The 26835-nt window shown below is 39.1% G+C and overlaps 1 protein-coding gene across 1 annotated transcript in view; it reads right to left on the bottom strand.

The window, feature by feature from the left end:
• Window positions 1-26835, bottom strand: part of HMGCLL1 (3-hydroxy-3-methylglutaryl-CoA lyase like 1) — a 214200-nt gene that overhangs the window by 85782 nt on the left and 101583 nt on the right. Inside the window, exon 6 of the mRNA XM_075594829.1 lies at window positions 25466-25614. Coding sequence (XP_075450944.1) covers window positions 25466-25614 — 149 coding nt within the window. The remainder of the gene's footprint in view (window positions 1-25465; window positions 25615-26835) is intronic.

The raw sequence follows: 26835 nt of genomic DNA, 5'->3' as shown, positions 1-26835 counted from the left end.
CTAAACAGGAAAATTTGCCAGATTAAACAGGTCAAATGGTCCTTTTGTACCATTATTTTTTTTATATTAATCTGTTTGCACTGTCAGGAGGCTTGATGGGTTCTGTTGATCAGGGAGGTGTTGATGTCACCCAAACAGCTGTTGAGAGTTGTCAAGTGTCTACAGAAAACTTTTGATGTCAGATCCTTCAGCACATTGCGGCATGTTTTTTATTGTAATGTTTCCCTTTCTTTTCAAGTCTGTCTTTGGTTATCATATATTCCCACTGGAAAAATATCATTCCTTATTGACATCTGGTTGAAATTCTGAGAGTTTTTCCATGCGTTTTTCAACCTCAAAAATGTTATACCCCATACTGTACAATCATTGTGTATTTAAAATTGAACTAAAGGTATATTATTATTTTTATAGTAAATCTTCTTTGTTTGTTTTTTTATTTTGGTGATACCCTTTTATAAGGAAGATACCTTTGTCACATCTAGCCTCACTGTGTCATGTCTTCCAACTCTTTTTATTGAGCGATTTTTCCATAGCAGTAATGTGAAACGTTACTAATACCAGATGCCTACTAAGTTACTGTTAGAGTTTTGACATGTTAATTTGCTTTTACATCTATATATCTGATCTTTATTTCAGTGTCTAGGCCCACAATGACATTAAGTGAATATAGTCTAAACATAATATAATAATGTACACAAGAGGTCTGTTCCCTGGGTATTTATAATCATGTCATAAAATGTGTGATAAGATTTACTTTTTTTAAATTAATGTAGACCAGTGTGTGCTAAAACGAATAGATCATTATATCGTTATAAGCGGATCGCGTTATAAATAATGTGCAATTGTATGCATTGTACAATAAAGTATTTAAGATACCAATAATCGTGTTGTAAAATATTCATTAATACAAAAATTGGGAACGACGGTTGCATCGCGTTATATGCGGAGTCGCGTTGTAACGGGTCACGATATAACGGGGTTGAGCTGTATATGTAATATGCGTATATCAATATTACATGTCTGGATATTACCAAAGACAAAAATACTCAGCATCACTAATGTTTTGTATACTGTACATAATTGCAATATATCAGGATCTTGTATGTTTTAACATTTCGATGCATGAAAAATTATACTGTAAAATTGAGGAATAGTTTTGTAAATATATTTTACCAATAAGTTCATTATTCACATGCTATATGACTACAAAGTACTCAGTCATGGTAACGCCCACATATTTTCTAAGGAAAACAAAGTTGTTAAATAGTCTTTATAATGAAACCAAGGAAGGTACAGCTGTAGTATACAGCAGGAATCAATATGGTTGCAACATACTGTTTGCTTTTCTGCAGGACATTTCAATAGCAAGTCTCATATAATGGTGAGTTCTAGATCAAAGTAATTGACTTGTTTCAATCATAATAAATAATCCTAAATAATCGGTTACCCTTAATGTGAGTACAGATGAGAGCATGTTAGTATAGTGTCCGTTATAATGTTTTAGTATTTTAACTCCTTTGAACTAAGCTGTACACCCCTGCTATATATACTGTGTATATATATATATATATATATATATATATATATATATATATATATATATATATTTGTTTTACATTTTCAATGATAAAATATGAATCAAGCAGGTTAATGTGTGATATTTATATAAATATAGCTTTAAAAAAAAAAAATCCTAATTAACTAATCTGTTTAAACTCAGTTACTGATTCTGCATTATAAAACTGTTAGTTTTTTCCAAACCAGACACAATTAGGTTATAATGGTTAAAAAGTGACAAAAGCCCTCTTTCCTACAATTGACACCATATTGGGCCATATTTACTTAGCAGCATTATGTTGTTTAGATGGAAACATTTCACAACCCATTCAAGCGAATCAGCTAAAAAGTTACTTCCGGAGGAATAGAGAGCTATTATTATTAGTATTTTACTACAATCCCAAGTTCTATATATATATTCCTTCAAACACACCATCTCTATCACACACACCTAATTAAAGGTGTAATTTGTTCTGGAAAAAAAGTGTATGGGTTACTACAGTAGCACAGTATATATCACAATAATTTTTTTGTGCAGTATATGGAAAAGGAGATATGAATAAAATAAAAGAAAATAAATATTGACCAATATTGTTTTGTAATACCTACAATGAAATACTAATAAATTCAGAATAAACAGAATACATTTGCTCTATTAAAGGTTATCGAGTTATAACATAGCATATTATTTGCCTTGAATTGCGAGGAGTTGCAAAGAAATGTGGAAATTAAACAATATTTAATTATTCCCCAATATATTTACATATGCATTTACAGTATGCTTACAAGGTAAAAGAAGTTAACAATATACAGTATACACTATTCCCAAGTGAAACTGTAAGCACTGCCATAAGCACTGCTACAATGCTTCAAATGTTCCTGCTGTAATATAATAGTGCACATGCTTGCCATCTTTATTCAATTGATCATTCTTCCATGATGCCTACCATCTACTGTACTGTACACTGGTATTGGAGTGGTGATGCTGGTAATTATCACATCACTTTACCGTTATTAATTTAGTATCTTTTTTTTCTATTGTATAACTTCTCTTTGTAGTTTGGTTTATTAAAGGCCCACAAAGGAACACACGGTTTGGATACCCCTAGAATAAAGAATGAGCTTGGAATGCTGATGTCATGGTGCAGACCTGTGCCACGCATGCATAGAGTGGAAAGCATGGCCACATCAATTGCAGGAGGGGGTGGATTCCCACTTGTTACACCACCATTACCATTGGTCAGCCACTACAGTATACAGTATGTATTGTTTGTGAGGGACTGATTATGTAGCCCTGAGAACAGAAACGTGTAGGCTGCAGGAGCTAACTCTGTATTATGTAACTCAATTAAAAAAAGTACTGTCTACTGCTTATTTTTAGTAACTCAATCCAGGAAGCTCACCATCTGCATTGGCTCTCCAAAAAGGTAATATACTGTAATAGCGATATGAATGTTGAAAAGCTTTTTTTATTAATTATTTTTCTTGTGTGCAAAAAACGCCAGCTCTCCTTCTTGGTAATATGAAACAATATAGAAGTTATAACAAATTTGCAAGTAAGGGAACATTTGGGAAACAATGATCATAACGTGGTCTAATTTGAAATAAACTATCAACAACCATATTATATAGGATCAATTTTTGTGAAAGGAAGATTTTAGTAAAGTAATGAAGAATCTGCAAGGAATCTACAAGGAATAAATTGGAATTACGTTTTTACCAGCAACAAAATTGAAGAAAAATGGTCAATTATTTAAAATATTTTAGAAAAGTACACTTATCAGTGTATACCCTTGGGTAATAAATATAAAAGGAACAAGTCTAAACAAATGTGGCTCAATAAACAGGTAGGGAAAGAAATTGAAAGGAAGAGACAGGCATTTGGATTCTTAAAGTCAGTGGGGAAAAGAGGCATCATCTCAGAATTATAAGGAATATAAGAAAGGAATGAAAATGGAAATTCAGATAAACAAAAATTGAAAACTAAAAAAAGGATTGCAATAGAAAGTAAGATCAATCCTAAAAAGTTCTTCAAATACCTTAACAACAAAAAGATTAGAAAATATAATATAAGACCCTTTTAGTGAGCGATGGGTAGGCAAGATATTGGCGATAAGGAGAAGGTGGCAGTATGAAATTAATTATTTGACTCTATTTACTGTACCTACTGCAGGAGGAGTCAATTGCAAAAATATGGGAAAAGGAGGAGGCCACAACCTCAACATTAACTAATATTTCATTAACAGAGGAAGAAGTGGAAAGGCAGCGTGGTAAAATTAAGGTATATAAAGCACCTGGTTCCAATAGCAGTCACCCGAGGGTCTTTAAGGGGCTAAGAACAGTAATAGTCGAACAATTATATTTAATATTCAAAACTCAATTTCCACAGGCTTAGTACCACAAGATTGGCGTAAATCAGACGTGGTGCCTATATTTAAAGGAGAGCTAGATCATAACCATTGAATTACAAACTTGTAAACTTGACATTAATAGGGAGAATGTTAAAGTACTTAAAGGTTTAGTAAGTGATATTATCCGGTGCTTCGTAGCATGAAGGAAATCCTAACCCCAATGACAGTAGTGGAGGTAAGGAGAGATACAGGCACACAGACGTTGTGGCACAATAGATTTTTTGCATTCAAAGTCCATGTGCCTGTATCACGCCTTACCCCTAAAGAGAAAATGTCACAGACCCGCGGGGTACCGCCAAAGAGGGATCAACAGAGGAGACACTGAAAGTACTTTGGGAGAGGTAAGAGGAAATCCAGGATAGGGCTCTGTTACGGATACCAAGGCATATGGAGAATGTGCCGCAGAAGAGGGTGGGGTCCTCAGTATCAAAGTCTGCAGAGAGGTTGAGCAAAGTGTAATGACCTTGATTTTTGGCAGCATGGAGGTCATTAATTATTTTAGTGATAAGACTTATGTCATCCCTTGTTTATATAAGTAATTCTGCTAATTACATTTTCTTCCCTGTAGGTCTTTTTAGTCAGTTTTGGCTGATGTAGGCGGCTTAGTGCAAACTACATTCTCGTGCTGCTTATGGCAAGAACGTCAGGCCATGAAAAGGCAAGCTAGAAGATACATCTAATTTCCTAGTCAGAGGACAGAGTGGTACCTAAAGTTAACCATTTACCACATAAAAGGGCGACCAAATATGATAGGTCCAATAGATTGCAAACATGTTGCACACCGATATTTTGTAAGGGCAGACTATATAACTCCCTGAATGTGCAGGTGAGGTCTGATGCATATATGCACATTCTGAATGTGGTAGTGGGCTTTCCAGGGTCATGTCACAATTCCTATATCCTACATCAGTCCCCTTTCTTTGAGTATTTTGAGGTATGCACAATGAAGGGTGGATGGCTAGTAGGTAAGGGTTCCAATTATTAATTTAATTGATAAGGGGCAAACAAGACATTCTACTGCAATGCATTGCATGCCAATCTGGCAGTGCTATTTGAAAGGAACAACATAATAGTGTAAGCTTCATGTTTGTTTTATAATTAGGTTATTCAGGCTATAGATGCCAATCTTGGCTGCTCACTCCAGTAGCAAATACAGTAACTCCTGCACATTAATAGATAATGAGGCACATAAATGGACACACCCCATAATTGAAGGGACATTTGTAGTGTTTTTTTGGGTGTCTGGATAAGTCAGGTGGTGTGCTACAGTATTCCCCAGAGAAAGTGTCAGATTTTGGAGGTGGCTTGCTGCATTCTCCATAGTATAGCAATCACCCATAATATTCCAGAAGACATAGCTTTAGATCTGGAGGATGACCCTCCAAGTGTGGCTACTCGGATTCAGGACAACACTGTGAGTGGGAGCCAAGTCCGTGAACAGTTCATCAGCGATTATTTTGATATATTAATGTAAGTAAATATTGAACTTTTCTTTCAATAAAGGCCTGCTACATAATCATGATGAATGTTGAAGACCCTTGTGGCACGTTGAGGGTTAATAGTAAGAAAAAAAAATACATCATATTTTCCCAATAGAAATGTGTAGCTTTAAGTCTTGCTGGTTTTCGGCTGCGGTCTTATTATCACTTGGACTGTTTCAATAAACAACTCTGCTAGCATGTCCGTTTTTGTCTCAACACATTACAATGTTATGGCATGTAATTACATAACAAATATTAAGCAATAATGTGACAGGGATTCATTAAAACAAATCTTACCTGCACATAATAGTTAGGATTAACACCCTGTCAATATTTTATTTCAAGAGCTTTAAAAAAACACTACTATTTTTAAATGAATTGCCTTTCTTTTTTTAAAGCGTTAAAGACTGGGTGACTCAGGTAATAGATACTTCACTAATTACCAATTGCCTTAACAAGGTGTGGTCTTCAATGTGCAGCAACATGTGTCAGCGTACTGTAGATGCAGTAAGACAATTAGCACTACACTTGCTGCAAAGATTTTAAGCACATTTTCTTCACTCCAAATACATAGTTGAAGCATTCTCTCATTTCTATTAGTAACTTCTATCCTTAACATGGGTATTTTTTTTTCCAGGTGTTATGTTTTATTTTTATGTGACATCTGTATCATACTGTTAATACTGTCAACAAAATGATAGACTTGTCTACTAATAGTATAAATCAAATATTCATCCAAGAATGTGTACATTTTGGGGAATAATAGCAATATGTAGCGATGTGCATGTTTTCCACTTGGAAAACCTTTGCACACTTTAAGGAATCGGTATGTGCCCCTTTAATTAATATGGCCTTATTATGTTTTTGTCTCTTGTATTTTTACTTGTATAATGCATCTACTATTAGGAATATGTTTAACATACCTTCTATATCAAAATAGGAACATGTTATCAACTGCCATACGTACACATGGTACAAAATATAACTGAAATTTTTCAAAAATTTTAAAGTATGACACCAATTATTCACATAGAACAAATATTTAATATTTCAAAATGGTTTCTTATACAGTACATATCTCTAATATGACAAAAATACACAGTAAAATACTTATATATTCTCTTGTGTGTTTTGTTAATTTATTTTCAGCTGTCTCAGCTGCTGGAGGTCAGTGGCTCCTCCTTCCCAGGTTTTAAGCTTGCCCCTCCCCAAGTGAGTAGGTCCTTTCATTTTACTGGATACAGATCCAATGGTGGTCTTTCTCCCTCCTAATAGAGGTAAATGAGAATTGTAATCCTAATAGAGATATATATTAGTATTTTATCTGGTAGTGTTAGGACTTGCGAACAGGTGTCTGCCTTGTCGTGGCTCGCAAGCTTACAACGCTTTGGCCAAAGGGTTCAACTAAATGACCCTTTTTCAAGACAATATATTCAGTAAGTATTTTACTGTGTATTTTTGTCATATTGGATGTAGCATTGGGCTTCTCTGTCGTTTGTTGTATACATATGCCATGCTCAATAGCTCTCCTTTTTGACACTTATATACATATATATATATTGTGGGGGCTCAGGGGTTCCCAAAAAGAGCTTGCTGGGGTTTTGTGTGTGTTTTTACAGTACATATCTCGACAGAGTTTGAGAGAGAAAAGGAGAAAGAGAAACTGCGATATCTTAAAAACATAAGACTATCTGCTGATGAAAGGCCTGGTGTGCTTGCTTCAGTCATGACCAGGGAGGCTGCGAGGGACCCACTTCCTCCCCTCATTAACCGAAACCCACATGTAACAGAAGTAACAACAGACTCGGTTTGGAGGTATAAAAGGCTGCAGCTTTGCTTAAGCAATAATAGAGTAACCGCTAGTCCCTGTGCTCGCTTAATGGAATAAGGGAAGGGGGTCAGCCAGGCATTGTCCTGCTGCCCCCATATCTGGCCGAGCACCAAAGAGCCGGCCATTGTCGCAAGTGGGTTCCCGGGAGTCACGTTCAGTTGACCATGCCCACTCATTACTACCCCCAGGCACTGCCAGCCCAGAGCTCGTCTGGCAAGGACAAGCACTTACCCCTCAAACTGCCACAATCCCTCCTGTCAATTAGGCGAGTGATGCCCATGACCAGGGGGCAACCCCCCCTCACCTCTCTGGGGTCTCTGGGCCACCGTCGTGGTCTGGGGGAGGAGCTAAAGGGAAGCCTTAAGGCACAGCCGGGAGTGGGAGCGTTCATTCTGCTCCTGGCTGTAGCAAATTCTTTCCTTCCTCTGCCTCAGGAACCGCTCCCACCTACACACATATTCCCAGGTGGTGATCGCTGCCAGGTGGAAGAGCCGGATGATGGGCTACCCACACGGCTGGGCGATGAGTTTCCCAGTGAAGTTTGGGATGAGTGTTCCCGCGCATGTGCCAGGGGACAATGCGGGGTTGCCGTCAGGGAGCTCCCTGCGTTCGGGCCCAGGCTTCTCCCACGTATGCCTGCAAGACGCATCGCTCGCCCCTCTACCTGCTACCCAGTCCACACAGGGTTCTAGTTCTCCCGGGCAGGTGGCCCAACCCAATGTGTAATCGGGTGAACAAAGTTAACCCACCAGGTGCTTCAGAAACAAAGTAGTGGTTGATGCACGTAGATAATCACATTCATGAGGCAAGTCACAGCAAACTATCATTGAATATATATGTGGTCTCTCTCAGCAACTGGCTCAGCTATGAGCACCAATCGGTTTGTATTTTAAAGGGACTCACGTTTCTGTAGTTTATGATGCCGAGCCTCTGTAATCCAAATGATGATGGTAGCACCGCCAACCCTCTCGCAACTGTTCCGTCGCGTAGGGCGGTCACATGACCGGCGGTGATGTCATTGAAGAAGCCAGCAACCACCCGGCATGCTGTCCGGAAGGAAACAAGGTAGGGACTCCTCCCATAGGAGGCTGGAATGGAGCACAGCCGTTCCGAGGGCTGAAACGCGTCAGAGGATCCATCAGCTGTACACTTCTGTTCAATAAAAAAAATTTTAGTCACCACCACTGTTACCCTTCGCTTCTTCGATGGCTGTGCTCCATTCCAGCCTCCTATGGGAGGAGTTCCTACCTAGGTGGTCCAACCCCGTCGCTTGCCCCTTCCATCCTGCACGGGTGGAAGGTGAACATGGGGGAAGTCGGGGCGAGACTGAATGAGAATGCCTAACAATCAAGAGTTTGCATGTTGTGTTTGGCTACCCTGTTGAACAATGCTTGCTATTTTGGAATTCACCGCATTTTGTTGTCTTCACACCATGTTCATCTCTTGATATGATTTGATTAACTTTTTTATCAATTGTACTGTGTCTTCTACATTAAAATCCTTTCCTTGTTAAGATCATTATGAATTTTCAATTGTGGACCCACATAGCACAGGTATTCATGAATTGTGCTTAATTTTTGCATCATGCCTGTGCGGTACTGAATTTGACCTGGATGGAATCACCCACTGTCTTCTGAAAAGTGGCTTTGTGTTGTAGTGTAAGGTTTCTGCTAGATTCGTGCCGGGTTTTTACTATGGCCCAGGTTTTCTGTCTCTCCTGCTCTTTCTGCTCTGTGGCCATTTTGGGTACTGTCAGACTGCTTTATAAGGCTGCAGTTACCATAGGGAGTCGAGAACAGAGAGAGATAAAAGAACCCTGATAAACTGAGAGCACTCAGATACTGAGTTGTAATGGTAGATACAATTAAAAATATAGTTTTAATAGTGAATAATTAAAATTAATGCGGTATAGAACGTAAACACGACGAATGATAGTGGTTAGGAACCAGAAGTAGTTAAATCACGTGTGATAAACATAGATAAAGGAATCTTTATAGGATTCCAATCCCCTTGTAAGTATATCCAACTAATAGATATGTTGGAGGGGATATAGTGCTGCAAAAAGCACCAAATGATGGCTCTGAACCAGAGTACCTGTACTTAGTGTTGTTTAAAGAGTACTTGGTATGATTTAAGTTAATAGTCACTTAAGTAATTATATGGAGTATACCAATATTAAGAGTGAGAGGGGGAGTCTTAAATCCCCATACCACTCATGCACAGTCAGTTTGGAATGGCTCTCTGAGAGTCTGATCAGGACACAACAGTGTCAGCCATTAACCCATAGGGTAAAGGCTAAATAGCCAGATGTGTATGAATATATCACAGCTTGTTAGGGACTGGTCATTGATCAGCAGATTGGTGTATCCCTAAGAAAAGCTGGTCTCTTGTTAATACTTAGGGTTAACTCTTAATATTAGCAATTTGCTTATAAAAGGTGAATAGTATCCAAGAAAAGTAATGTATTGTATCAATAGCCTGTATACTAATGTAGCGTGTTTGTTCAACTACAGACTGTTGTAGCAGTCAGATAAAGCTACAAAGTATGCAGCTTGTGCGTGCTGGGAGAAAGAGTAAACCCCCAGGCAGAGTAGCTGCTTGCTAGGTTCCACCAATAAACTGTAACTGATCGTAATATAGTCCCTAGTTAGATAATTATTACAATATAGAGAACTAGTTCCTAGTGGCGATCAGTCACATACTCCTATGAGTTCAAGCTCATCAACATCAGAGAGCTGTGACACTGTCTTCCAATAGTACACATAATGAATATTTTCTGCTTTGATAGTTTTTCCTGCATTTGCAAAAATATGATAATTATGTGTAGGAGAGGGTGTTATGGATTACAGGTATTTTCTGGCATATAACGCATAATGAATACAGGTCACAGGTACTTATATACGTAGTATCATAGTAAGGCCTAGTATAGCTTAGAGTATATTGTTAAATTCCTGGTTTTCTTGTCTTAGAAATAATAGCTTGTTTTGCTTAGAAGTGGCAGGATATTGGGACAGGTTACAAAGACATAAAAAGGGGAACTTATAACGGTAAACACGCCGTGGTTTGAACAGTAACTTATGAAATATCCTAGGTTACTAAATGCAAGTCCTAAGATCGTAAACATCATACGTCACAAACCACAGAGTATGGACACATGACACGTGACACACGTACGCAGTAATTAATACACTCTATATTAGGTTGGCCCGACTCCATGTTAGATCAGAGAGAGAAAGAGAACCGAACTTAAGTGTGAAGTCACACAGATGAGACTGGGACTGGCTGACCTGACATAATATCTTTTGGTTTGTGAGTATTGACAATGCATATCTAGTTATAATCTCTGCATAGTTAGGAATGGATTGGTAACATACTGTAACTGTTAGCCATTGGCTTATAAGAAGCTTGTTCTGATATTTCTGATATTTCTGAATATTGTTGTAACACAATAAATGATAAACCTTTTCTTATACAAACTCTGAGTACCCTTTCTTTATAAATAATAATCTCACAATACCCTCCATATATCATAATATGTGAGGGTGTGGCCGAGGCTTTTTCAAGTGCAACATTTTTGGTTTGTGTTCTCTGCTTAGAGCAGGATATAACTCACCATAAGGCGACACTTGATAAAGAGAGGTAGGTGATTGAACCCAGATTAGCTGTGTCTCAGTGTGAGATCAATATATAAACATCTGAGGAGCTGACTGAGTAAAATTAATATTTCCCTACTAACAGATGAAGCCTTGGCCTGGGCTTCCCCTCTGTGGGAAAGAGTGTCCCCCCTTATCAACGACTCCATTGCCTTTCTCCAGGCATGTAAAAGAGTATTGACACCCCAGAACCCGTCTCCCCCGCTTCACTCCTTCGAATCCAATAAGGAATGCGTACCGCAGACCAGTATGCTATTGAGTTCCGAACCCTGGCTGCAGAGACGGGCTGGAATAATGAAGCTCTGGTGACAGCATTTTGCAGGGGCTTTCTGAGCATTTAAAGGACGAATTTACTTGACAGGCTCTTCCCATAGATCCGGAGGAACTGATTGCCCTCTGTATCAGAATGGACCTCCGGATATGAGAACAGCAGACAGAGCAAGTTCAGTCTCCAAAAACCCCAACAATTCAGTTTGCCCCCCACTTTCAGACCCCTCTTTCTACACCTCTCCTGAGGAGGAACCGATGCAACTAGGTGAGACCAAATTACCTGAGCAGGACAGAACTAGGAGACATGTCAGGGGGCTGTGCTTGTTCTGTGGGCTCAAAGGTCACCGTGTCTGAGTCTGTCCTAAATCAGGAAAACCCCAATGCTCAGTGAAGAAAGAGGAATATGCTCTGGACATTTCTTCTATTCTTCCTTCACCACAACTGGGACCATAACTCCCGAGACGAATCCTTTGCTGGTCACAGTCGGGGCACTTCACAAAGAGTCACTATCATTCTACGTGATTTGCTCTCCCTCTACTCCTGTGGTTCTAGGACTTCCCTGGCTGCAGCACCACAACTCCAAGATCGATTGGGTGACCAATCAAGTGAGTGCCTGGGGACAACATTGCCATGGATCATGTCTTCCGGCATCTCGAACCATTTCTGAGGTTTATGCTACTTACTGAGACTTCGGCATCATGCCTTCCTGTTTGTTACCAGGAATTTGCAGACGTATTTGATAAAAAACAGGCAGAGGATATACTGCCACATTGACCTTATGATTGTGCCATCGACCTACTCCAGGGGTCATCCCTCCTCGAGTCCGCACCTATCCCCTTTCGGAACCAGAAACCAAGGCTATGTGGGAATGCATTTCGGGGAACCTTCAGTGTGGGTTTATTCACAAATCAAGTTCTTCCGCTGGAGCGGGTTTCTTCTTTGTTTCCAAAAAGACGGTTCTCTCAGGCCATGTATCGACTACAGAGGCCTAAATAAAATCACTGTAAAGAACAGATATCTGATACCCTTCATCCCTGAACTTTTTGACCGCTTACGCAAGGCTACCATCTTCACCAAACTGGATCTTCGAGGAGCTTACAATTTGATCCGTATCAGAGAGGGTGACGAATGGAAAACAGCCTTTAATAACCGTGACGGCCACTACGAATACATAGTCATGCCATTTGGCTTATGCAACGCACTGGCCGTATTTCGAGATTTCATCAACGAGATTTTCCGGGCTCTATTGGACCAATTTCTCATGGTATATCTGGACGATATCAATATCTTTTCCAGTTCTTTGACAGAACATCGGGAACAGGTTAGATTGGTTCTCCAAAGACTTCAGGACCATTCCGTCTATGCCAAACTCGAGAAGTGTCAATTCGAACAGAAGACGATTTCTTTCCTTGGGTACTTCATCTCTTCCCATGGGTTTGAGATGGATCGTGTGAAAGTATCGGCATTGCTTGACTGGCCCTTGCCGTTAGGTCTCAAACCAATTCAACGATTTCTTGGGTATGCCAACTACTACCGACGATTCATCAGGAATTTTTCTAAGGTTGTTTCACCCATCACAGCTCTTATGAAGAAAGGGGTGAATCCTAAGATATGGCCCGCTGAGGCTCTTTTGGCTTTCGAGAAACTCAAGTCTGCCTTTTCTTCCACACCTGAGCTGATCCATACAGATTCTACTAAACCCTTCGTGCTTGAAGTGGACGCATCCGATCTGGCAGCTGTTCTTTCTCAAAGGAAGGATTTTCATGGGAAACTCTACCCCTGTGCCTTCTTTCTTTTCTAAAAAAAAAATCTACTGCAGAAAGGAACAATGATGTTGGAAATTGGGAACTTCTGGCTATGAAAATGGCTCTTGAAGAATGGAGACATCTGGTTGAGGGGACAACTTCTCTGGTTTCAATCCTTACAGACCACAAGAACCTCGAATTCATTAAAGGGGCAAGGAGATTCAGGACGTGTCAGGTGAGGTGGGCTCTCTCCTTCACTCGGTTCAACTTTGTGATCTCTTATCGTCCAGGATCCAAGAACACCAAAGCAGATGCTCTATCTTGACAATTCTTTCCTGACAGCTTCGAGGAGATAGAGCAGGGACCCATCATTCCACCTGCAAAGATCATCTATGCCGTATCTGCATCACTTCTACAACAGATCTCGCAGGCTCAGGCAGAGGATCCTAGATCGACGTCCACATGTTCGCCTAAATTATTTGTTCCTCCCAATTCCGAAGTGTGGTGTTGCAATGGGATCATAACTCCAAGGTGGCTGGTCACCCAGGGGTTAGTAACACTTGCGATTTCCTCAAATTAATCTTTTGGTGGCCAGAGCTCCGCAAAGACGTACAGGAGTATGTGGAAGCCTACGTTATATGCGCTCAGATGAAGGTACCAAGGACGTTACCCTGTGGATTGCTCCAACCCTTTCCTGTCCCCACCCATCCATCTGACCAAAGCCGTTCTCCAGCAAAAAACCCAGGTGGATAAATGACAATGACTACCACCTCCATTTCAAGTGGGAGATCAGGTCTGGCTGGCTACAAAAAATATCCGCTTGAAACAACCTTCCTCCAAACTCGGGCCCAAGTTCATTGGACCTTAAAAAAATCTTGAAACAAGTCAACCTGATGGTGTTCAAACTGGAACTTCCGGATAACTTAAGAATACCCCATTGCTCCATGTCTCCCTCCTCAAGCCATTCGTCCAGAACACCTTACCTCATCCTACCCTCCCCCTCCTAAACCGTTCTTGGTGGACGTCCAGGAGGAATTTGAAGTGAGACAAATATTGGATTCCCGTAGATTATGTGGCGGGCTACAGTACGTAGTCCATTGGAAGGGTCATGGACCCGAAGAAAATTCATGGATCAGGTGCAGGGATGTCCATGCCTCCATCCTGGTCTGGGCATTTCAATGGAAATTTCCTGCCAAACAGTCTTAGATCGCCCGGAGGTCTCTCCTCAAGAGGTGGGTACTGTAAGGATTCTGCTTGATCCATGCCCGGTTTCACTACGGTCCAGTTTTCTGTCTCTCCTGCTCTTTCTGCTCTGTGGCCATTTTTGGGTACTGGCAGCCTGCTTTTATAAGGCTGCAGTTACCATAGGGAGTCGCTGAGCAAAGTTCTGTGTGTTTGCAGCTCCTGTCATTCTTTGCAGTTATGCCTTACCCTCTTGCCTGTTTTGAAATCCTGCTGCTGACTCTGAACCGTGACCCCGACCTTGCTGCCATCCTCGCTGCCTTCCGCCTGCCCTGACCTCCGCTTGCCTCCTCGACTTTGCACCTCAGCCACCAGCCCTGACATCTGCCTGTCCCCTGGACTTTGCAACTCTGCCACCAGGCCTGACCCCTACTTTCATACGACTACGGGTACTCTTACAGGACTCTGTCCCTGGGTTGTAGTTTGTTTATTTGCATCCCTACCTCAGCTCTGCGGGTCTGCCTCCTGATTTGAGATGAGCACCGTCACATGTAGTTGCTCTTTGCCCTCGCTTAGGCCTTCTTCCTAAGTCTGACTGAGTCTTTCATGATGTCCCTATTACTGGCCTTCATGATGGCTCTGCCTGATGCTTTCATGATGACCCTTCCTCAGGGCTTATTTGGATTTTCTTAGGCTACTCTTTATCTGCAACTTCATCCCCAGCCAATGTTGTCTCTGAGTTACAGGCTCCAAAAATAGGGTGATGGTTTCTTCAGCAGACGAAACTGTCTTTGGTGCCCTCCAGATATTTGTTCTTCATTAGAAGTTTTGTTTCTGGATGCTGTACATGCTGGGCATGTTGAATCCTGGAGGGACAATAGTGTGTATGTAAAAATAGGATATATTGTAACAAGTAATGTATATATTTGTATTATTTAAAACATAACTGTATAATTAAAAAATATATATATTCTGTGATAATATGTAAGGTTACATAATATAAATATAATTTTATATTATAAAGTTATATATGATTGCATATAATAATAATAACAACAACAACAACAACAGCAACAACAAATTCATATAGTGCTTTTCTGCCAATGGAACTCAAATCACTTCACAATTACAATACAGTTTTTTATCGAAACATTACAGAAAACTGTTATGTTTTCCCTTACATTGTTAATGCAAATATTATGCATTGAAATATTAGAAATGTCTGAATCCATTTGTTTTAAAATTACAAAAAAGGTACATTATCATAGTCTTTAAAAAGCATACTGTGTAAAGTTGTTTGTTAATGATGCTACTTGGTTGACCATCTCCTCACAAGGGCTCAGTAGAGGTTTAGGGAGGAGGTGGCCTCCAAATGTTCCTCTGCCGTGTCTGTGCTCTTGGGTCATTTTGTCTTTAAGTTTTCTTTTGATGATCAAAAAGCACTTCTTACAATGCTCTACAGTCCATGAAAAGACCCCTACACTGTTCACTGAGTCAGCAATATTGCACAATTAACAATGTTTAATAGACATGGAGGTTTTGTGCATGAGGCAAGTCATCATATGATACAGTAATAGACTGCAATAATTCTCTTCATCAGAGAATTTCACATTCCCTGTGTCTGTTTTATGCTTCACCACTGGCTTGTGGTGTCTCTCCATGGGTTTGGTGATGCACCCTGACCTCCTGATCATTCATCCCAGTCCCAGCTGCCCTCTCCTCCTCATTTCCCATCCTCCCCATCAGTCCTCCGAACCTGCCTTTTATCTCTCATTACCTGTCTCCCACCCCTTCTAAGCTCTACCTCAATCCTCCTCCAACCACGCATACTCTCACAATGCTACCTCACACCACTATGCCTTCCACCCCTCCTCTCACCACTTCCACTCTTCCTCTCACCTGCATTCATCCTCTCACATGCATTCCTCCTCTCACAACTCCCATTCCTCCCCTCACCTTCACTACTCCACTAATCACTCCCCCTCTTAGCCGCACTCACTCTCACTACTCCTTTTACCACTCCCACACCTCCACTCACCACTCCTCCTCTTACCTGCACTATTCATCTCATGCTCCCATTCCTCCTCTCACCACTCCCACTTCTCCTCTTACCAGCACTCACTCCACTCACTTCACTCATCTTCCATCACAAACAATAATCACACACAATTTAACAGAAGAACTAGACTACATGATAACACAAATAAAACAATATACTAATTAAACACAAGCACTCACAAGATAACTCACTCAGAAATCCCAAATATCACAAGAAAAAAACAGCCTCCAACTTAACATCTCTCTCTCTCTCTCTATCTCTCTCTCTCTCTCTCTCTCTCTCTCTCTCTCTCTCTCTCTCTCTCTCTCTCTCTCTCTCTCTCTCTCTCTCTCTCTCTCTCTCTCTCTCTCTCTCTCTCTCTCCCTCTCTCCTTCTTTACTTTCAAAACAACCTTATACTGTACAGGTAGCCATGAAGGCTACTATCGCGTATGTTACCAAATCTGGCGATATTAATGTAATTTTTGTGGAAGTGTTAGGTCTACTGCAAATATTAGCCCAGTTTTAATTGAATGTCTTAGTAGCATTTGCACATTGTTTTAACTTATCTCATGATGGTGACCTCAAAGTTACAGTATTTTTTCAATAATAACACGCATTTATTTCTTTGACCGGAATGCGATATAAAGTCAGTTTTACTGGAGATTGATGACTCTTAGCCACTGTTTAGTTTTGTTTCTCTTTTGTATATTATGAAAATTATGAATTCAGTATTTAATCTCCCATCTTTATCAGTGGTTTTCAGAATTATGAAAGCTTCAGAAGTAGTAAATATTAATGTGACAAATATGATCTCACAAAACGTACTGGTCCACAATTATCTAACTTATTGCTGCAAAAAGGTTTAATTAACCACTATTGTGTTTTTAATAGTTCATAAGTTCATAATACCCATGATTTGTTAAACCTTGCTTGAGTATCATAGCTCTGAGAAGTCAAATGAGTAACCCATTTGTGATAACCTACTGTAGATGTAACCTTTGTTTATTAGTTAATTAAAGCTATTTTACTCCTTTTGTATTTCTTGAAAGTGTAAAAAAAGGGACGGGGGATAGTACTAGATAGTACTTTATAATTCACATTTTCATACACCAGCAGGTGCAATAGCGCGTTAGTCCTGACTTTTTTTTTTTTTTTTTTTTAGCCCCGCACACTTTTCATGCACTGCTTAATACACCATTGTGTCTTCTCCTGTTGGCGCATTGTGTGTCCCGCTGCTAAGTAATAATGGCTGCTACAGTACATCTGTATGTAAAATTGCATATTATCAGTGTCACACTGTATCGTACAGTGTGATCTGTTGTAAATCTTCAGTATATACTGTATTCTTCTTTTCCAGTGGCTATGGTATTTTTGAATTTTCTGGCCTACAAAACCTATTGATTTATAACTATCAAGTTTACTACTATGAAAAGGTCAACTAACCAATATTGTAGTACAAAATAGTATAAGAATCAAAGGCAAAAAAAACCATGATTCTTTAAATTGTTTCAGAATTTTTGTATTTATCAGCTTTCTGAGAAGTATACTTTGAAAAACCTTCATCTTTATTTAACTTTTGATTATTAGTTTATTAGTTCATTATGACTGTTCTATTTATTTATTTTTTAGCAAAATATATTGGAAAACATAAAAAGGGGGCTAGATAATGTTATTTTATTTACACTGTACATTGAAAGCGTTTGTGAATTTCATAACACCGTGTTGATGTATTTTTATGTGTAAAAGTGCATTATATATCTGTAACATTGTGAAGCTTATCAATAGATTTAAAAAAAAATCATCCTCCTCCTCATCATCCTCCCCCTCATCATCATGAGTTCCGTTGACTTTCCTTCGTCCCCCCACTTAGACAATTCTACTCTACCGCCCTCCAAGCCACAACAAAAATACACTGCTAATTACACTTAAAAGTTGGGTAAACCAGTGCTAGTTCATCATGGGTTTTAATGGATTCGGAGGGTATTTCTTTAATTACATTTATACTTCTGAATGTAAAGATGGGTTTGTCCAACAAATGTTATTGTGCACAGATGCTGGTCATAATCTGTTACTGTACTGCTGCTGCTGAGATGACAGCATTCTTCACATTCAGGTAATAGAAATGATCAACCAGGTGGTACTTGTGCATGGTACAATACTTAATAAAAGCTACTCAGCTGCAACTCTAAGTTTCATGCTCTCACTCAGTCAGAGTCATAGTGATATCCTGTGGGCATACACTATGTTCTATTATTCGTGTTGTTCAAAGGATGAAGAATTAATTACAAATGGCACTGTATTGTGGCATTATATTCCTATGTCTGACATTCATCCTGCTCTTTAATATTACTGTGTGACCCCATACTGTATGTTATACATTTTTATGTGTGAATCTTAAGTGGCACTACTGATTGTGGTTTTTAGGGCCCAGGGGGTGAACATCTGTGCTGCTGGTGGTTACTAGTATATGTGACACGGTGCACTAGTCAGTTTTGCCTGACTGCCGGACTCTAACTTTTATTTCCAAACAAGTGAAGTGTATATGTAGATTATCTATATGTAAGCTGTAGATGGCTAATCTCTATAAGCCACTTGGAGAAGAGCCAGCAACATTTGGTTCTTTCTGGATAACCAGTACCACTCTGATCTGCTTGTCCCCCATAAATCACACCACTAGTTTCAGGAGGAGAGAGGATGTATGGTAGCAATGTTGATAAGGCTGCCGAGACTGGCCTTGTGAATAATAATGATAATGTTTATAAAACCACACTTTCAGTTTTATTTCTTCTAGCACTAGAAAACTGCTGGAGTACCTGATGAATTTTTAGGACTAACAATTTCTACTCTTTTATTTATGAATGCACTCAATAAAAGTTATGTATTGCTATGAGCACAATGATCACCATCACCACCACCACCATACCTCCTTTAAAACCCTCCTCTTTGGCAATATATCTAAATACCTGTATATATTTCATATAAATATATGTATATATATATATATATATATATATATATATATATGTATATATATATATATATTTTTTTTTTTTGTCCAGTGTGTATATCCGTATTAATACTGTATTAACACTCCCATCCTAACTGCACAAACTAAATGGTGTGTTGTAGTCTCTGCAGTAAGAAAAATTAATGCTACATTTGAGATAAATTAAGAGAAATTCTGATGAATTTCAATGCACATTTACTTTAAATGCTTGATGAATTTCTTGAGAAGTTTACAAATTTTAGGTAACTTTAATGAAAAAACAAAAGGCAACATTTCACCTGGTTCATGAACTTCAGCGAAAAATGTGGCATATCTTTACTGAATGACCTATAATATTCAGCCCACAAAGCCTAAAAAGTTAAAGGATGAGCATGCTAGGTTGCTCTTGAGAGAATGCTTTGCAGACCCCATATTGCACTTAAAGGGTTAAATTGAGTATCTGCATCATGTCACCCTTAGACTGTGCATACAGTATAATCTTCGTTTCCAGCCACACATACCATGACAATGATTTGGCACTAGTTTCTACCCAATGGATCCCAGATGTTATGTAAAGCCCGTTTGCACACAAAGAAAATTAGATCAGCATTTATGACAATAAAGACCTATTATTTACAACAGATGCAAGTAATTTTCTATTTATAAACATTTCAAATATTTAAATAAACAATTAGAAATATCTACAGCTTTTCAATCTTCGACCATAAAACGTGACAACATATACCATACACATCTTAGTTGATGATAGAATATACAGTACATAGGTATAGCTGCAGCAGAATGACACAGATAAGTTTACATTTTTGCATACACGATATGCTATTTAAATAATTGTTCTAATTTAAACATTTTATATCGACTTTAATTGACTCGAAAGTTAAAAAAAATACAATCAAACTAAATATAAGTATTGAAAAATATATATGTAGCAAGACTTACTATCCTCGGTGCCGTATTCACGTGTGGCCGCCGGACCTCAGTGCAGCCATGTACAAACACAGCCCAAAAGAATAGAAAGTGGCCAAGGAGGATTAACGCTGCTGGATCCCTGCTTCTGAATGGGACCAATGTAGCATTAATCCTGCCAAGCCAGCCACCAGCCTGTAAGACCTGCGCAGAGGAGTACTAGAGAGAAACAGTCTCTCTCTGAGTCTCCCTGAGCAGCTCTAAATGGAGAAATTCATAGTCTTTATATTATTATTTTCAACATACTGTAGAATTGAAGCAGGGGTCTCTGTAGCTGAACCCCATTCATTTCAATGGGGGTGCCGGTATCTTCTGCAAGTTTAAATGTCTCGCGTCACATGGACCAAAAGGAAGCCCATTACTGGCATGCACTAAGGAGGTGTTTATCTCTGGAAGCAGGGGCTCACTGGAGCTGAAATTAATGGGGTTCAGCTCCGGAGAACCCCTGCTCCAAACCTATGTTAAAACATTTTTTTTTTAAATGTGGCTAATAGGGATTTGGGGCAATAACCCCCAAAAATAAACATGTATTAAAAAAATACATTAATAACCCCCCTTCATTACCTTAATGGCTAACCGCATACCCCTTACCCTCACCCTTTCCAAAAGCCTAAACTCCCCTACCCCAACACCATCAATAAAACTACCCCCTCTAGACAAATGCCCAATATCCCTATTAGCCAAATGTGGCTAACAGTGTTTTGGGGAATTAATAACAACAAATAAAAACATATATATATTTTTAAAACAACAAAAACATTAGGCTATATGTCTTTCCTCCTACTGGTATAAGCCCTGTTAAGGGCAGGCTTCCAGTAGTTATCCTGGGTTTCCCCCACATCAAGCCCTGCTCTGAGTGGTGGACGTAGGTCACCTGACCCTGTGTGGAAGGCATAGACACAGGGGCGGTACCTGCTGATGTCATGAAGGGGAGGGCTGTCTCTATTTAGTGTGTGCCTGTTCCTGTCAGTGATAGTAGTTCAGTCCTGGGTTCAGTCCTGAGGAGTTGGTGTTGGAGTTTCTGACTGGACAGTCAGAGTATGTGAGCTAGCTAGGTTCCTGAGGAGTAGGGCCTAGTGAGCTATAGGTGGACCAATTCCTCTCACCATGTTTAGTGCCCATGGCTTGGGGTGGAGGCAGGGAGAAGAGATACCATCCTGAGGGAGAGCAGTTTGGAGGAGGGGGACAAGCTGTACCTGACTGTCCATGATCTCGCTGCCATTCCTGCACTGAATAAAGAGCTGCTGCTGATTTCACATAAAGACTGTCTGAGACTGGAATCTTTCGTCCCTGAGAGGGGAACTCTCTGTAAGGGTTCCACCCCATATCCCTGGGCCTTAACAGAGATGGAGGCGTTGCACCACTGAGTAAAGAACAGAGGCATTCACCCCAGAAACCTGGTCCTGTCACCCCCATATCATCGCGGGAGACTCAGGCCCTTCTGTTATCTACAGGTATGCACCACCCACAGACACGTAGCCAGACCCTAGTACAGAGGGGGGGGCCCAATCTGCAATTTGCCCCGGGAAGAGGGGCTACATAAGTAAAACTTTTACTTATTTGTATCCTGTAAATTTCCCTTTTCTCCAGATCAACTGAATTCAAGCTTTTTAGCTACTTACATTTATCTGTTTGAATAATTATTTATTTGTTATAAATATAATGGGTGATTTTAAATATCCGGACATTCACTGGAACAATGAGATTGACAGTACAACTAAAAGAAACCGATTTTGGGGGTGCTAAGACAATTACATGATCCAAATGATTGAGGAACCCATCAGGAGAGGGGCATTAATGAATTTGGTACAGTAATATCAAACAATTGAAAACTACAGTAATAACAAATATTCAAGTTGGAGAACATTTGGGAAACAGTCTAAAACATGGGTCTCTAAACTCAGTCCTCAAGGGCCGCCAACAGGCTGGATTTTATGGATATCCCTGTTTCAACACTGGTGGCTCAATCATTGGATCAGTCAAAGACCCAGATCCACAAAAGGGTGCTAAATTTGTGGATTGGAGTAAAGGCATGCTAAAGCGAGGCACCCTTTTTGTGCATTTGAGTATTAAAGTCAGAAGTGATGGAGGCATCATATCAGAATAATAAGGAATGTAGGAAAAGGGCAATCAGGCAAAAATTGAAAATGAAAAAAAGGCTGACATCAATAGCGGGGAAGCTTCTTGAAGGTTTAGAATGGGATAATATTCAGGAATACACAATGGATAACAAAAGTATTAGTAATAATCAGAATGGATTGATGAAGGATAGTCATGCCAAATTAACTCTATTACTTTTTTAAGAGATAAGTAGAGATTTAGAACAGGGTAATGCTGTTGATGTGGTCTACTTAGATTTTGCAAAGGCTTTTGTTACAATGCCACACAATAGGAGTGTACACAATACTCTAAATGAAATTGTTCTGGGCAAAACTATTTGCATCTGAATTAAAAACTGGTTGAAGGATAGACAACAGAGTTATCATAAATAGTACATTTTCTGTATGGGCTAAAGTTGTAAGTAGAGTACCTCAAGGTTTGGTACTGGGGCCATGTCTTTTTAATTTGTTTATTAATTACTTTGAGTTAAGCATAGAGAGGAAAGTCTTCATCTTTGCAGATGAAGCCCCTAAATATAACTGATTGACACTTGTTGCAAAATATAAATTCAGACAAGTATAAGTGTGATTAAATATTTGTTTAACTTTTACATTGTTAACAAAAGCATTGGAGGGTATTCAACATTTTTAGACAATGTGTTTTGTACCCTTAAGGGTCAATTTTATATACAACAAAGTGGCCATTTGGGATGAAAATCCTTATTGGCTGTCATGGAAAACATATAATGTACCCCTTAATCTATTAAACATGCCACTTTCTGTGGTTCACTTTTGTTCAAGTAGGGACTGCCCTTTAGGCATCAACGTACTGTACATTGTGGCTTGATATCACACAAATTGCTTAAGAAGTATGTAGATATCAATTGTTTGAAAACGACAGGATCCAGATAAAGCATTAGTTCTGCCAACTTGGGTACTTTTAGGTAAGTGTTATAATATATAACTCTTTAAAAGCCAATGACACCCTTAGCACATAAACTGTAATCCTACTGCTTGCTATGAGTTGGAAATAAAACTTAACAGATTTCAAATTGTTCCATATCATCTGTTTGTAGCTGGAATGAGTGGCTTTGTCTAGGGTACCTCTGGAAGTCTAAGATACCTACCCACATGACTGTTATAAATTTGATCAAGAAAGAAGTCCTGCTACTGTAGTCCTTTCCATGACTGCAACGGAAGTCAAAGAAGCAGTACAGCTAAATTGAGCTTATGTAAGAAGTGTGCATTGGGAATTATGTAATGGTGCTCGAAATAAAATAAATCCTGTTAGGATATCATGAGTCAGAAAAGGTAAATAAAGTCATTCACTGCTGTGTGAAAGAAGTGATTATTTTAAAAGGAAGCCTTTTGTATTTGTCTCACCAACGTTAAGCTCCTTTAGCTGACCTATCAACTCAGCAGAACTTCCATCTCAGAGGAAAAGCAATTTCAGCAAAAGCATGTTCTCTCTATTTTAGTCAATCTTCTCCCACAGATCACATAATGAATGCTGTTATTACAGTATATTATTAATCTGAATTTTGTCTGAAGGCATAAGTGGACAATTACCATACCTCTTCTCACAGAATTTACTTATATTCATATAATTGAATAAATATGTGCACCAAAAACATACTGTAGTGCCGACGAGTAGTCTAAAACAAATCTGGGGCAATCACTAACAAGACCTGGGTACATGCTGGGTACATGCTGCAACATTTCAGTGACATTTTTGCAGACAGACTAATAGCCCATCGGATTAACAGCGGTGGCCCCTGTCAAACTGAATGGGACTGCCAGGGACCCCTGCTGTGTTAATCCGGTGGGCCATTAGTCTCTGCAGAAATGCCACTGAAATGTTTCCAGCATGTACCCAGAATGCACCTGGATCTTGTTGGTGATAGCCCCAGATTTTCCAAGGCAAATTTAAGGCAAGTTTTAGAATACTCGTCGGCGCACCTGTACATCCAGACACACACAATCACATGTATAAATATATTGATATACACAATTTTAATTAAGAATTAGCATCATGTGCTCATGACACACTCTTATTTTCATGAAACCTACAGTACTGTAATATGCCCAAAAAATCAAAGAGTCACCCTTCTGTCAGCTATATGTCCTAGAGGCACCCTCCTGCCCACACAATTTTTTTTATATATTTACTGAAAGAAAACTTGCTGTCCCCACATCTTTGGTGCACCCTTATTTATCTTACAAGTTTACAATCAGCATCCTGCCCTCAGAACACACAGAATGCATGTTAAAATTTAACATTCTGAACCTAGTCTGTAGAAAAGTAAAAAGGTAGATAGAGAGTAAAATAAAAAGTTGAGAAATAGATAGAGAGAAGGGAAAAAGGAGCCAAAAAAAGAATAAAGAGATGAAGGAAATGGATCATAGCAGGAAGAAGAAAGTATAAGAAGGAGAAAGGTACAGTAAAAAAAGTAATGGAAAGATGCAGAAAGTATGAACATAAGAATAAAGGTTAGTGCATGAGAGGTGTAGGGATAAAAAAAAAAGTGAGCATGGGAAATGGATGAAAGGGAGAGTTGGATAAGATTAAGGGATAGCAGAAATAATGATAGAGAGAGCAAGTGATGAAGCGGATAAAGTATACAAAATGTGTTGAGATAGATAAAAGGGTTAGGTATGGTGGGAATAGTGAACAACGTAAAATGTGTCGGGAGCTAAAAAGGACATGGGGAAATGTTAAGAGACATGGAGAAAAGTTTAAGGGAACGGGCAAAAAGAAAACTATGGGAATCTGAAAAAAGGTAAAGAAGAGAACAGGAAAAGATTAAGTGTAGAGGGCAGAAAGAGCTAATGGTAAAATACAGAAGGGTTAGGCCAACAGGAAAAGGGGTATTCTTTTCATGTGCCACAATTAGGAAAGCATAGAATGAGGGAGGCACATTGTTGAACAAGGTCATTTATTGATGTACCTTTGAGCAAGCAACCAAATTCAGTAGTGTGAAGGTGTGTCTTTAGCTCCTATTGCTTGCCTGCCAAGGAAATGCCTCCAACAGGCTAGCAACAGGAGTGTTCCTAAATTTCAAGAAAAAGGAGAGGAGTTAATGGGTCAGAGACAGCAGCACTGGCCACACACCCCATTCTGTAACCTTTAAAATGGCAATGGTTATAGCAGAAACAAAAAAAAATAAAAACAAGACAGCTGGAATAAATTGTACAAAATGGAATTGTCAAATAGAATAAATACCCGCGTACTGGAACATTTATATCCATTGCGGATTTAACAACGTGTTCAAATTTGTCCATGCTTTCCTCTATGGAACAATTAATATTGCTTTTACTGAATGATTGAGATGCTGCTCCAAACACTGATACCTCTGTAGCACCTGCTGCTATCTGAAACACATACAAATAAACATGCAAAAACAGAAAGCTGAATTATAGCACTAACCAGTGATAATAAAATGTCCATAAAAGCATACTTATTATTTTTAAATATGCTTATCTCAATGTTAATATTAAAGCTAACCTTTTGATGGGATAAATTGTGATATTTTTCTTTATCACTAACATTGAATTCTATAAAAACTTTTTGATATTTTGTGTTATCCAATTAAAATTCTGTATTATCAGTTCTTAAAATAAAGCTTGATACATTTGTAATCAGAGCTTTATGTATCAATTACAGTACTATGTAAAAGGTTTTACTTGTTTTTAGATTCTCTAGAAGGGTTCAAGTATATTTAACATGTTTTATATTCCTTTACAAAATTATTGCAGCTAGAAATAGATAGAGGTTTAAAAAAGCATAATTGAAAATATGTAGATATTGATAATCACTGTGCGAATATGTTTAGAAATGCCATATGTCCATAAGCATCAATGAAAGATAGTATAAACAAGTATCCAATAATCAAGATTGAAAATATAATGTTGCTGTTACAGTTTTGACACATATTGGGGCCTATTCTAGTAGCTTCGATAAGTGAGTTATCAACCGTTTTTGGCACTTCTCAAGTTAGTGTGCATGTCTAGCCATTCAGAAAGCTCTGATAACATGGCAAACTTGCTTGAGACCTCCTTCTTCCTGATCGATAGCACTCCCGCTCAGAAAAACCAAGCGGGAGCTCAAAAAAATGCATAAACTCACATTTCTTGACAGATTGAGATATTCAGGTACTGTAGCTCCAAGATTCACATCGCGACTGCAACTCACACATTCTCATCTCGCCACACGAGATGGGATCCGTGATGTTACTCTGAAGAACACATTTCTTTTTACTGCATCGGATTGAAGCCTGATGTCTCCAGAGCTGATACATATTAATATCAGCTCTGGAGACCCTCTGCTTCAATCTACGTAATAAAAATACATTTAAAAGGCAGATTAATAATCTAGCGGCTAACCACTAAGGTAATGAAGGAGTTAAATAACAGTGCCCGGTTTATTGGGGTAGACGGGGTGGGTGAAAGTTGGAGTTGCCCAGGATGGGTGTTAAGGCCTACCAGGATGGTTACTACTGCTAAGGTAATGAAAGGGTTAACTCCATCCCGCTACCCACCCAGAAGGCCTAAATATGAACCACTGGCCAAATACAACCTTCACCCACCTCCTCT

The sequence above is a fragment of the Ascaphus truei genome, chromosome 4 (assembly GCF_040206685.1).
Source record: "Ascaphus truei isolate aAscTru1 chromosome 4, aAscTru1.hap1, whole genome shotgun sequence".
Classification (NCBI taxonomy): Eukaryota; Metazoa; Chordata; class Amphibia; order Anura; family Ascaphidae; genus Ascaphus; species Ascaphus truei.
Note: the sequence above shows the minus strand (reverse complement) of the source record. Positions and strands in the feature narration are given on the sequence as shown.